We start from the raw sequence: 12,979 nt of genomic DNA, 5'->3' as shown, positions 1-12,979 counted from the left end.
AAACATATCACAAATGTATAGCTTTCAAAAAATAAAAATATATAGGTCATAAACTTAAGGTTTTCAAAGTAGGAAAAAAATCAAACAGCAATTACAATTCCCTATCCCTATTCCCTTATATTAGTTATATTCAAGAATAAAGTCAATAATTCATTTTTATTGTGATTCATATGAATGTACCCTAGTAAAATGTAATTCAGTACAGCACTGTTTTTTTTCCTCTTCATAAGTCACAAGGTTATATATCCATGCTTAGACTGGCAGAAATATAACTACCCAGAAAAAATGACATTCTTTTATTTTGAATACCACATATTTGATGTGTCACAGGTACAACTCAATTGTATCAACTCAAAAGGTTTTTTCTACAAAACGTCCTGCCTTACACTGAAAAAAATGCTAAAATCTATGAAAATATCTTTCGCTTCATGCTTTGAGATTTGTTTTTGTCTGTCTGAGTCAACCAAAGCAAGTTATTGTATTTTAATAAAAACTGGTGTTATACTGTATGACAATATTTTGTTACCCTGAATGACATCACTACGGCTCACAAATATTGATTAAATGTGATCCTTAAGCAACAACAATAATGATCCTATGAACTATTATTAGTAGCAGAAATAGTATTTTTCTTTTAGTTATTTTTTGTTGTTATAAAACTGTGTAAAAAAACTGGATAAGATGTTTAAAATGTGCAGGCTAACTGAACATAAAATCTCTTCCATACGAGTGAGTGAGAGTGAGAGTGAGTGAGAGAGAGAGAGAGAGAGAGAGAGAGAGAGAGAGAGAGAGAGAGAAATTACCCATACGCCACACACACAAAGAACATGGGTTTAACTACACAACATAGTTTAACTGACACGAGGTACAATTTAATTCACATAGGATTAAATCAGCATTGAACATTTCAAACAAAGCATTAATTAAAAAACATTCCATAAACATTGGGCAAAAAAAATGTAGTTTTGCTTAAAATCATCACGAAACAGTGGATATCTTTCTCAAAGCAATGTCATGACATTACATCAGGCATTTGAAAAAAAATGCATAAACAATTATTCCACCAACATCAAAACAAAACATTTCTGTATTCTGAACATCAGAATATTAACCAAATCCATTGTTTGAACATCAAATGGAACTCATTAACATTCTCAAACTGAACCCATCATTCAATAACATCTTTAAAACATGGATTTCTTTTTAGATTGCTTGTGTATGTCGTTTTCTTGTGTAGGCCTAAGTAGTATTCTGTAGCCTAACTGGTGTGTAACTTGGAATTAGGACTAATAAAGCTCTGTAAACTTTTCCCAGTCAGAGTTGCAGAATTTTGAATTCCTTCGTTTTGTAGTACACTGCTCTGGTTCGGAGATCACTGCTTGGACATCCGACTTGAATTAGTATGTGAAGTCCTGAACTTGGGGCCACGCAAATTAATTCTTCCTTTCAGCTGCTTGTTGCATGCAACTGATTTCCATCTACTCTCCTACAACCGTCAAAACTTGGCCAACAAATAGCTGGTAATCGTAATGGACTATTATGAACTTTCCTTTTAAGTCCTTTGGTGGTTTCACCATTGCAGGACACCTCCCGATGGTGGATCTTTCCAGGTTACTTTGCGATGATCTGGTAGATTTTTAAGGTTCATTTGACAGCTGGCAAATCATTTGGAACTGCTTCATCAAAATCATTTAATCTCATCCTCAGCAATCTAGAAGTACTTTAAGCTTGACTGCGTTTTCTCCAGCATGGTGTAGAGCTCCTTTGGGCTCTGGAGGTCACCGCCCTTTTTGACAAACTCATCTGCACAACGTTTAACCGAACCACCAACCCCATCGAGTGCACCTTTTCCATGGGACTTCTCAGAAAAATGACCCCTTTGAACCCCATGAGAAATGACACCGTGCTCAGGAGGTAGAAATTATATTTATTTCTATATTGCGTGACGGGGCCATCACTCATGCATGTAGTGGAGTCGGGGATGTTTTTTCCCCCTTCCTATCATCCAAGACAGGCTTCAGATGAGTCCACATGGCACGCTCGTCATGCCGGAGGGACTCTGAAATGGAGGCATAGGATTGGCATTCCTGTGGTGTGTACACAACACTTGTGTAAATAGTTGCCTTCTTACGGCCACCCCCAAAATGAAAAGCCTGAACCTCTGTATGCAGCTGACACGCATAATTTTCAGAAAAGTCCATACGGATTACAACCTTGTGTTCTTTAAGTGTGTCTTTTAAGTTTCAGCACTGCTCAACTTGGTGCAGCCAGTTAAACTGGTGCCTCGCAATAGCATCCAGTTACTTGTTTAAGTTTTTAACCAGATCGAGCCCCGTGCCCATCTGTTTTTTTCCCCACAAAATTTGAGAAGGACCTTTCTCCATTGCTCGATTTCTCCCTTTGCCACTGTTGCCAGGAAATTAGTGCATTCTCTTCAGGTAGGGCCAGCTCTATTTCATCATAGCTTAACTTTGCACAAAGACGGTACATGCATTGCTTGTTCTTGTGATCACAGACAATGGAAGACAGTAACTCGGAAACTCTTGAGGCTTTCAGCAACCCGCTTTGGCTCAACCTGTCAACTAGAAGTTTCACATTCTCGTAATTGAGACACGCACAGGTGTTGAGGTCATGTGCCTTTTGCTCTGTAATGTAAAATGGCCACAGTCGTAAAAACTGTCTGAATGACAGCAAAAGTGTCCCATCCACCTCTGAATTGTACTCTGCATTGAGTTATTTTAGAGATTTCATGAGTATGTGCCTCTAAACCTTCTTTTGCATGACAGTGTCTTTCTTCCCTGAGAAAAGGCCACTATTTTCATCTCTATTGAGAAATGCAATGACCAGTGTTTTCCTCACTGGAGACATTTTCTTTTTCCCTCGTGGCCTGTATTTTTCAGCATTTGAATTTATTTGACCTTTGCATGACCTTTCGTAATTTGTCACTTTTTTGTTGCGATCGTTTTAGTTGCATTTCCAGTTGGAGAATGTTGTTCATTAGTTCTCGTTTTTCCTTTTGCAGCCGCTTGCAACGCTATGATACCCTTTTCACTTTTTCTGGAGTAGAGGAAGCAAGTGGTTGCTCCAGTGTTTGAGATTGAGGCTCAAGGTTCTGGAGTCAAGGATGGTTGCTCCAGCTCTGGAGGTGCAGGTTCATGTTGTACTTGTACAAGTTGTTCAGGGGGCTGCTCAAAATAGTTTCCTTCAGTGAACACTGGAGTTAAAACCATCACAACAATAATTTGATCTATTTTGTTCACGCCGCCTCCTCTGATTTAATCTCCATTTTTCCCTCTTTTTTTCCGCATCAGATTGTGTCATTGTATGGATCGGTGGATGATCAGGATTGACATCCTTCTTTCTTCTCTGATAGCTAAAAAACGAAAATGTTATAGTTATGACAGTGGCGCAGAATAGGATTCACATCCATTAAATATTATTAGTAGTCTATTAATAGTAGGCTATACAATGATAACACTTTATAAAAGTTTAAAAGTTAAATCAACTCCCTCTCCCAAACATGTTTTGTTACCATTTCACTGCTAATGTTATTAATATTCACTTTACTATAATTTGAGCCTGCGGCAAAAACTTTACATTGCATTAAGTTGCATTATTACATGATAGTTAAGTATTATGCATTGTTACACTGTAACTGGTAAATTTATATTCAATGGAGGTACACACATGCAATTTCAAGATACCTACACAAAATAGATAGATAAAATGCCCATCAAACTACTTCAATTCAAACTTGTACAGCCTCAATTTTTCATAAAGTCCCCCAAATGTGAAGCAGCATTTAACTAATATAATTCATTATCCATATTTGTGTGTGTGTGTAATATTATATTAACTAATATAATTCAGCAGTTATACATTAACTGCAGTGCAATAAGACATTAACTATAGTGTAATAATGCAACTTAATGTTAAGTGTTACCCACCCTGCTTTATATCCTATTCTGTTGCTGACAGTAGCATGAAGCCATGAAAACAATACCTTGCTTTTCTTCTGGCTAGTCTTTCCTCCCTAGCAACTGGATCTGCGTTAATCTTTTGTCTGTGCCGTGCAGCCCTCTCCTTATTAGACAATGGCATCTACAGTATAAAGATAATGTTCCTTGAAATACCTTAAAATGCCATAAAATAGTTTACAATTATAATATTCAGAATTCATACAACACGTAAATATGAATTGCATGATTACATTTTGTAAACTAGTGAAAACATGGGATAACAAAACTACTGTCATTCAGCATAACGGGTGACATTGTGGTATAACATGAAACTTTTGTTGTGCCAAAGGACAAAAAAAGCGTGATACTGAAGGATGGATTTTATACATAAACCTATATGGGTCAAAGACGAGACGTGTAAATTTGGTGTCCGAAGGCCATTCATTTTACATAAGATAAATATGTATAAATATAATATTAAAATCACTCAACTCTTACCCTTCTTTTGACCCAGAAATATTTGTGTTGCAAACTATTAAATTAAGGGAGTTATTGAAAATGTCCTTCAATGTAACTGTCCGAGTTAAAATTCTAATGACAAAAGTGATTTTAAAATGTAGAAATTCATCGTAAAAATATAAATGAACACCCATAGCATAATTCAAATCAAATCAGGTCACATACACATGGTTAGCAGATGTGCGAATGCGAGTGTAGCAAAATTCTTGTGCTTCTAGTTCCATCAGTGCAGTAATATCTAACAAGTAATATAACAAATTCACAACAACTACCTTATACACACAAATGTAAAGGGATGGAATATGAATCTGGGCCAGCAGCCTTGCGAGGGTTAACACATTTAAATGTCTTACGTCGGCCATGGAGAAGGAGAGGGGGGCCCGCAGTCCTTGGTAGCGGGCTGAGTTGGTGGCACTGTATTATCCTCAAAGCAGGCAAAGGTGTTTAGCTTGTCTGGAAGCAAGACATCGGTGTCCGGGACGTGGCTGGTTTTCTTTTTGTAGTCTAATTGCCTGTAGACCCTGCTACATACGTCTCGTGTCTGGGCCGTTGAAATGCGACTCCATTTTGTCCCTATACCGACATTTCGCTTGTTTAATTGCCTTGTGGAGGGAAAAAATAGACTGTTTATATTCGGCCATATTCCCCAACCTCTTTCCATGGTTGAATGCGGTGGTTCGTGCTTTAAGTTGTGCGCGATTGCTGCCATCTATCCACAGTTTCTGGTTGGGGTAGGTTTTAATAGTCACAGTGTGTACAACATCTCCAATGCACTTCCTAATAAATTTGCTCACCGAGTCGGCGTATAAATCTATGTTATTGTCTGAGGCTTCCCGGAACATTTTCAAGCCCACTCTTGAATTGTGGATTCCGATTGGTCAGACCAGCGTTGAATGGTTCTCGTCGCCCTATTTGAGGTTATGCCTATTGAACGGTACGAGCAAGATGGAGTCATAGTTGGATTTGCCGAAGGGAGGACGGGGGAGGGCCTTGTATACATCATGGAAGTTAGAGTAGCAGTGGTCCAGTGTTTTGCTCGAGCGGGTACTACAGTCAATGTGCTGGTAGAATTTAGATAGCCTTGTTCTCAAATTAGCTTTGTTAAAATCCCCAGCTATATGGCTTCCAGTTTACATAGAGTCCAGTGAAGTTCTTTCAGGCCCTTCAAGGTATCTGCTTGGGGGGGATATACACGGCTGTGACTATAATCGAAGAGAATTCTCTTGGGAGAAAATGCAGTCGGCATTTGATTGTAAGGAATTCTAGTTCAGGTGAACAAAAGGACTTGGGTTACTGTATGTTATTGTTACATCATGATTTGATAATCATGAGGCATACATCCCCGCCCTTCTTCTTACCAGAGAGATGTTTGTTTCTGTCGGCGTGATGCATGAAGAAACCTGGTGGCTGTATCGACTCTGACAACATATCCCGAGAGAGCCATGTTTCCGTGAAACAGAGAATGTTAAAATCTCCACATTGTTGTCTAGAGACTGGACATTGGCGACTAATATGCTCGGAAGTGGTGGGTGGTGTGCTCGCCTTCTAAGTCTAACCAGGAGGCCGCTCCGTCTGCCTCTCCTGTAGTGACGATGTTGTTTTGAGTTGGCCTCTGGGATTATATCCAATGGGTGGAGGTCCGAACAAAGGATTTGCTTCGGGAAAGGCGTATTGCTGGTCGTCATGTTGGTAAATTGACATCACTCTTATATCCAATAGTTCTTCCTGTATGTAGTGTATGTAATAACACTTGAGATTTTCTGGGCTAACAATGTAAGAAATAATACATAAAAAAACAAAATTACTGCAGAGTAAATCTCTCTGAGATATTTGATGATTTCACCTTTCACCCTCTAGTAACCTTTGTAACAAAAACACATGTCCTTCAGTACAACAGAAAATATACTTTTGTTCTTTTACAAAATCTACATTAAATATGAAAAGGATAATCTTTAAAGGTCAAGGTCATTACTTTATATAGGTGGCCAAGGAGCTGCCTATTTGTATTTCATTGTGTTGTGTTTGTTTCGAATTCATTAAAATGTTAAGAAATTAATACATTAAAATAATCTTATAGGAACTCAAATTAATTAAATAAAAATATGAACATGTGAAATAGATTCAGGGGTAACAAACTCACCAGAGGGGGGCGGTAGTGAACTGTCAGATGAGGACCACCAACTGACTGTTGAGGAGATGCTCTTGATGTTGTGCCTGTAAAGAGAGGACAATATGTCAAATTAGATAACATAATAAGCACCCGCTCCTCAAATCTGCGTTGATCACAAGATTCTTTGAATAAAAAAACAATATGCAAACTTTTACTCAGAACCACTTTTACAGAGCAAATAGACATAGAGCTGACTTGTAACACATTGAATAACAGGCATGGCTAGGCTAATAGATATCCTTGGAATTCTATTAAATTGTGTCAACTGACTGACCACAATCATCAAACATCCAGCAATTAAGATTAGAATCTAATGAGTGTTATAGCAATATCAGGGTGATATGGGGTCCATATATGAACATTGGAAAATGTTTAAACGTAAACTTTTTGTCCAACTACGCATCTGCAATTTAAAATGGTCTACGTAGTTGCACGTGATAGAACGATACATGTTAGCTATTCCAATTAGATATCCTGGCACACTTAGCCATATGCTAACAAGACCAGCTGGCGTTTATTATTTACGGTCACAAATTCTGCCTTAGCCAATCAAAGATCATAGACTTTGCATGCCTTCAGAAAGTATGACCCCTTGACTTTTTCCAGATTTTGCTGTATTACAAAGTGTGATAAAAATAGATTTCATTGTCATTTTTTTGGTCAACAATCTACACAAAATACTAAATGTGAAAGTGGAAGTAAAATTCTAATATTTGTATTAAAAAATATATAAAAAATAAAAAACATTCCTTGATTAGAGTATTCAACCCCGACTCAATACATGTTAGAATTACCTTCGGCAGAGATTACAGCTGTGACTATTTCTGGGTAAGTCTAAGAGCTTTGCACATTATTTTATTATTACAATTCTTCAAGCACTGTCAAGTTGGTTGTTGATCATTGCTAGACAGCCATTTTCAAGTCCTGCCATAGATATTCAAGCCGATTTAAGTCAAAACTGAAACTAGACCACTCAGGAACATTCAACGTTGTCTTGGTAAGCAACTCCAGTGTATATTTGGCCTTGTTTTAGGTTATTGTCCTGCTGAAAGGTGACAGTCTCCCAGTGTCTGTTGGAAAGCAGACTGGACAAGGTTTTCATCTAGACTTTAAAATTCTGTTTTGTTTTCCCATCAAAAATTCCCTAGTCCTTGCCAATAACAAGCAAAACAAAAATATATAAAAACACAACTTGCAAAGTGTTAGTCCCATGGTTCATGAGCGGAAATAAAAGAGCCCAGAAATTTCCCATTCACGCAATGTGCAGTTTTGTCACAAAACACAATGTCACAGATGTCTCAAGTTGAGGGAGTGTGCAATTGGCATGCTGCCTGCAGGAATGTCCACCAGAGCTGTTGCCAGAGAATGTAATGTTAATTTCTCTCATCGTCGTTTTAAGAGATTTTGCAGTATGTCCTACCGGCCTCACAACCGCAGACCATGTTTATGGCGTTGTGTGGGCGAGCTGTTTGCTCATGTCAATGTTGTGAACAGAGTGCCCCATGGTGGCAGTGGGGATACGGTATGGGCAGGCATAAGCTACGGACAACGAACACAATTACATTTCATTGATGGTAATTTGAATGCACAGTAATACTGTGAAGAGTTCCTGAGGCCCACTGTTAAGGTATCTGTGACCAACAGATGCATATCTGTATTTCCCGCATGTGAAATCCATAGATTAAGGCCTAATTAATTTATTTCAATTGACTGATTTCCTCATATGAACTGTAACTCCACAAAATCTTAGATATTGTTGCATTTATATTTTTGTTCAGTATATGAAAAGTGTTACTCAGTGATGTGTTGTGTTGGATTTGCCCCAAAAATAACATTTTGTATTCAGGACATAAAGTTAATTTCTTTGCCACATTTTTTGCAGTTTTAATTTCAAACAGGATGCATGGCCTACCTGGTCTTTGTGGTTGTACTTGTGTTTGAAATTCACTGGTCGACTGAGGAACCTTACAATTCTTTGTATTTGTGAGGTACAGAGATGAGGTAGTCAAGAAAAAAAATAATCTTAAACACTATTATTGTCCATGCAACTTCTTATTTGACTTAAGCACATTTTTACTCCTGAACTTAATTAGGCTTGCCGTAACAAAGGGGTTGAATACTTATTGACTCGAGACACTTTAGCTTTACATTTTGTATTAATTTGTAAACATACCAAAAAATTACACTCTGACATTATGGGGTCTTGTGTGTAGGCCAGTGAAGAAACATCTCAATTTAATACATTTTAAATTCCGGCTGAAACACAACAATATGTGGAAAAAGTCAAGGGGTCTAACTAAACACTTTCTTAAGGCAACCGATGGGATTTCATAAAATAACTTTGCCAATAGAGAGATATTTTAAACCTCCAAATTCAAGGTTTACATTTGTTCCACTTGGTCTGTAACAAGCATATTGTCAATGTCGGATGAAATCATCGTATCAACAAAAAAAATTCAGATAGTGAAGAAGAAGATTTTTTTTTACAACAATAATAAATTTATAATGGAGTTACAAGTTTTGCACACATTATATGTGGAGATAAGTGGTTCTTATCATTGAATAGAACAGGAAATATTACTTTTGAGACATTGGAAGAATTTAAATGACAATTTCACAATATCTCTTAAAGTACATGTTATGGTGAATGTATACAAAAGATTTCCACCAAGTGTGATGTTGAACTTTTTACTCAAAGTATAAGTATTAAAACAGTCAGTATCAACATTTACCAATCAATCATGTTACAAGTATGGAAATATCATCAAGGCACATTTCAGCAAGGAATTCAACATCAAATCAAGGTAGGTAATTCCAGTAAGAATCATGTAAGTAATAAATAATCAAACAGTGAAGATATCAACTGTCATAGTCAAAGAAATCAAGAACACCTGGCGGGACTAAGGAGTTTCCCATCCTCCTCACATTGACAGCTGTAGCTCTGACACAGACTGGAAAACAGGCTCCAGGTACTGCTTAGAGGAGGATGACGTGCAGTAGTGTGATGGTACTATCGGTAAGTCGCACAGAAATGTTGTCATCGTTTTGTGCCTCATTCCTCACAGGTGCTAATCTGATGGTCTCCCCAAACTCCTTCGCTTGCAAACAGTGTGGCACAGACCATTCAGCCAACAAGTGTTCACATACTCTCTTCTTCTCACCATAAACTTCAATATGGTATGCCAATGTGGATGTCCTTCTAGGGCTCATATTCTCAAACCTGCATCGCTGCACTGCAGTATAGTCAACAAAACCACACACATACACTTTCCTCTCATTCCAGTCTAACGTTTGCCAGAAGTACTGGAAAATCTTCTCTCTGTCCTCATCACAGATTGCATCGCAGGAGCGCTTGGAGGACCTTCGACATCCCTCTGACACACATCCTGGTCCCATATGGCATGGCTTTCTCTTCACCTCCCCTTCTGTTGTTGACCTTCCTGTTGCGCTCTGTCCTGCCAACCCTTGATTGGTAGCAATTGATTGGTCTGCCGTTGTTTGCTCTGCTCTTTGATGCATGTTGTCTTAAACATTTCAAATGAGAGAACCTATATCGATACAATAATACATCATTCAGTGTAGAATGTTCAGCAGATTTCAGTATTTTAGCATTACCATTTTCCTAAAAACAATGTACATTTAGCTAGCTATTATTATAGGTAAAAGGTATGCTTTTTCACAAAGAAATCCTGAGATGCCACTGGCATTTTCCTCATGATCACTTTCCTCATCTGAACTATCGCTAGCACTCTCCATCTCTGACTGCAAAACTCTGGCCTCTTCAAAAGGGACATTCACCATGGCACACAGCTCCTCCAATGAAAAAGACATGAAAAAATAAGTTTGGCTCATTCTCAAAAAGAATGGATTAATGTTAGCCTGATTGTATGATATACAATCAAGTATTAATCACAATGTAGACCTAACGTTAGCTATTGAAACAGGTATGAATCGATCTGAGGTGAATAGTCTAGCAAGCTACATGGCTAACACTGGAGCTAGCTCTTTATGCTATTGACAAGGTGGCTATCTAGTTAGCCAACAAGAAATAATTTATGGGAAGCTGAAACTTCGTCTGTCACATTTAATGACAATGGAATGGGTTAGCCAAAGCCAAACAGTTAGCTAGCTACCTTGCCATTTCATTTGCACTCTCCCTCAAAACACAATCTCAACAGCAGGTTTTTATCTGAGAAATATGTCTTAATATGTCTTACTCCGGGAACGATATAATATTACAAAAGGCAGAAGGTAATTAAAGTGCAACTTACCTCTGATCACATCTGGCTACGCACCCACAAACACGAACAAAATCTCCTCAGAAAAGTGAAGACGTGAGCTCCTTTCAAGCAATAATATCCATCTGGGACTGCAGTAACTACACGCCGTACCCACTGCCATTGAAGGTACTTGTAACAGTACAACAACCATTAGCATTAAGTCATTACATGCTGCGTCCACTAGCATTACGTCACTATATGCACACTAGCTAGCAGAGAAAAAGTTTATGGTAATATTTTTTTAATTTCACCTTTATTTAACCAGGTAGGCAAGTTGAGAACAAGTTCTCATTTACAACTGCGACCTGGCCAAGAATAAAGCAAAGCAGTTCAACACATACAACAACAGAGAGTTACACATGGAATAAACAAACATACAGTCAATAATACAGTAGAAAAATACTATATACAGTGTGTGCAAATGAGGTAAGATAAGGGAGGTAGGGCAATAAATAGGCCATGGTGGCAAAGTGATTACAATATACAAATTAAACACTAGAGTGATTGATGTGCAGAAGATGAATGTGCAAGTAGAGATACTGGGGTGCAAAGGAGCAAGATAAATAAATAAATATAGTATGGGGTGAGGTAGTTGGATGGGCTATTTACAGATGGGCTATGTACTGGTGCAGTGATCTCCGAGCTGCTCTGACAGCTGAACCTAACCATAAACATCAGTGCCTGTCTTAAAATCAATACACAAGTATATATTTTTAAACCTGCATATTTGGTTAATATTGCCTGCTAACATTAATTTATTTTAACTATGGAAATTGTGTCACTTCTCTTGCGTTCTGTGCAAGCAGAGTCAGGGTATATGCAGCAGTTTGGGCCGCCTGGCTCGTTGCGAACTGTGTGAAGACCATATCTTCCTAACAAAGACCATAACTAATTTGCCAGAATGTTACATAATTACGACATAACATTGAAGGTTGTGCAATGTAACAGCAATATTTAGTCTAATGGATGCCACTCGTTAGATAAAATACGGAACAGTTCCGTATTTCACTGAAAGAAAACGTTTTGTTTTCGAAATGATAGTTTCCGGATTTGACCATAGTATTGACCTAAGGCTCGTATTTCTGTGTGTTATTATATCATAATTAAGTCTATGATTTGATAGAGCAGTCTGACTGAGCGGTGGTAGGCAGCAGCAGGCTCGTAAGCATTCATTCAAACCGCACTTTCCTGCATTTGCCAGCAGCTCTTCGCTGTGCTTCAAGCATTTCGCTGTTTATGACTTCAAGTCTATCAACTCCCAAGATGAGGCTGGAAATACTAAAGTACCTATTAGAACATCCAATAGTCAAAGGTATATGAAATACAAATGGTATAGAGAGAAATAGTCCTATAATAACTACAACCTAAAACTTCTAACCTGGGAATATTTAAGACTCATGTTAAAAGGAACCACCAGCTTTCATATGTGCTCATGTTCTGAGCAAGGAACTTTTACATGGCACATATTGCACTTTTACTTTCTTCTAACACTTTGTTTTTGTATTATTTAAACCAAAATAAACATGTATCATTATTTATTTGAGAATAAATATATTTTATTGATGTATTAAGTTAAAATAAGTGTTCATTCAGTATTGTTGTAATTGTCATCATTACAAATATATATATAAAAATCGTCCGATTAATCGTTATAGGCGTTTTTTGGTCCTCCAATAAATCAGTATTGGTATTGAAAAATCATAATCGGTAGACCTCCAGTCTCCAGCTTCAGTGATTTTTGCTGTTAGTTCCGGTCATTGGCAGCAAAGAACTGGAAGTAAAGACGGCCAAAGGAGGAATTGGCTTTGGGGGTGACCAGTGAGATATAACTGCTTGGGCGCGTGCTACAGGTGGGTGCTGCTATGATGACCAGTAAGCTGAGATAAGGCAGGGCTTTACCTAGCAGAGACTTGTAGGTGACCTGGAGCCAGTGAGTTTGGCGTTGAGTATGAAGCCAGGGCCAGCCAATGAGAGCGTACAGGTCGCAATAGTGGGTGGTGTATGGGGCTTTGGTGACAAAACGGATGGCACTGTGATAGACTGCATACAAT

General features: G+C 38.0%; 1 protein-coding gene across 6 annotated transcripts in view; it reads right to left on the bottom strand.

Moving 5' to 3' along the window:
* Positions 1–12,979, bottom strand: part of LOC135536275 (activating transcription factor 7-interacting protein 1-like) — a 58,702-nt gene that overhangs the window by 1,083 nt on the left and 44,640 nt on the right. For 5 of the 6 annotated variants that reach the window (XM_064962638.1, XM_064962664.1, XM_064962654.1 and 2 more), the window contains one exon: positions 6,619–6,692. In XM_064962638.1, the coding sequence (XP_064818710.1) occupies positions 6,619–6,692 (74 nt within the window). Of the gene's footprint in view, positions 1–726; positions 3,374–4,003; positions 4,102–6,618; positions 6,693–12,979 lie in introns of those variants that run through there. The other variant, XM_064962643.1, reaches the window with a different exon arrangement.

This window comes from Oncorhynchus masou, chromosome 5, assembly GCF_036934945.1.
Source record: "Oncorhynchus masou masou isolate Uvic2021 chromosome 5, UVic_Omas_1.1, whole genome shotgun sequence".
Lineage (NCBI taxonomy): Eukaryota > Metazoa > Chordata > Actinopteri > Salmoniformes > Salmonidae > Oncorhynchus > Oncorhynchus masou.
This window is presented reverse-complemented; position numbering and strand designations above follow the sequence as displayed.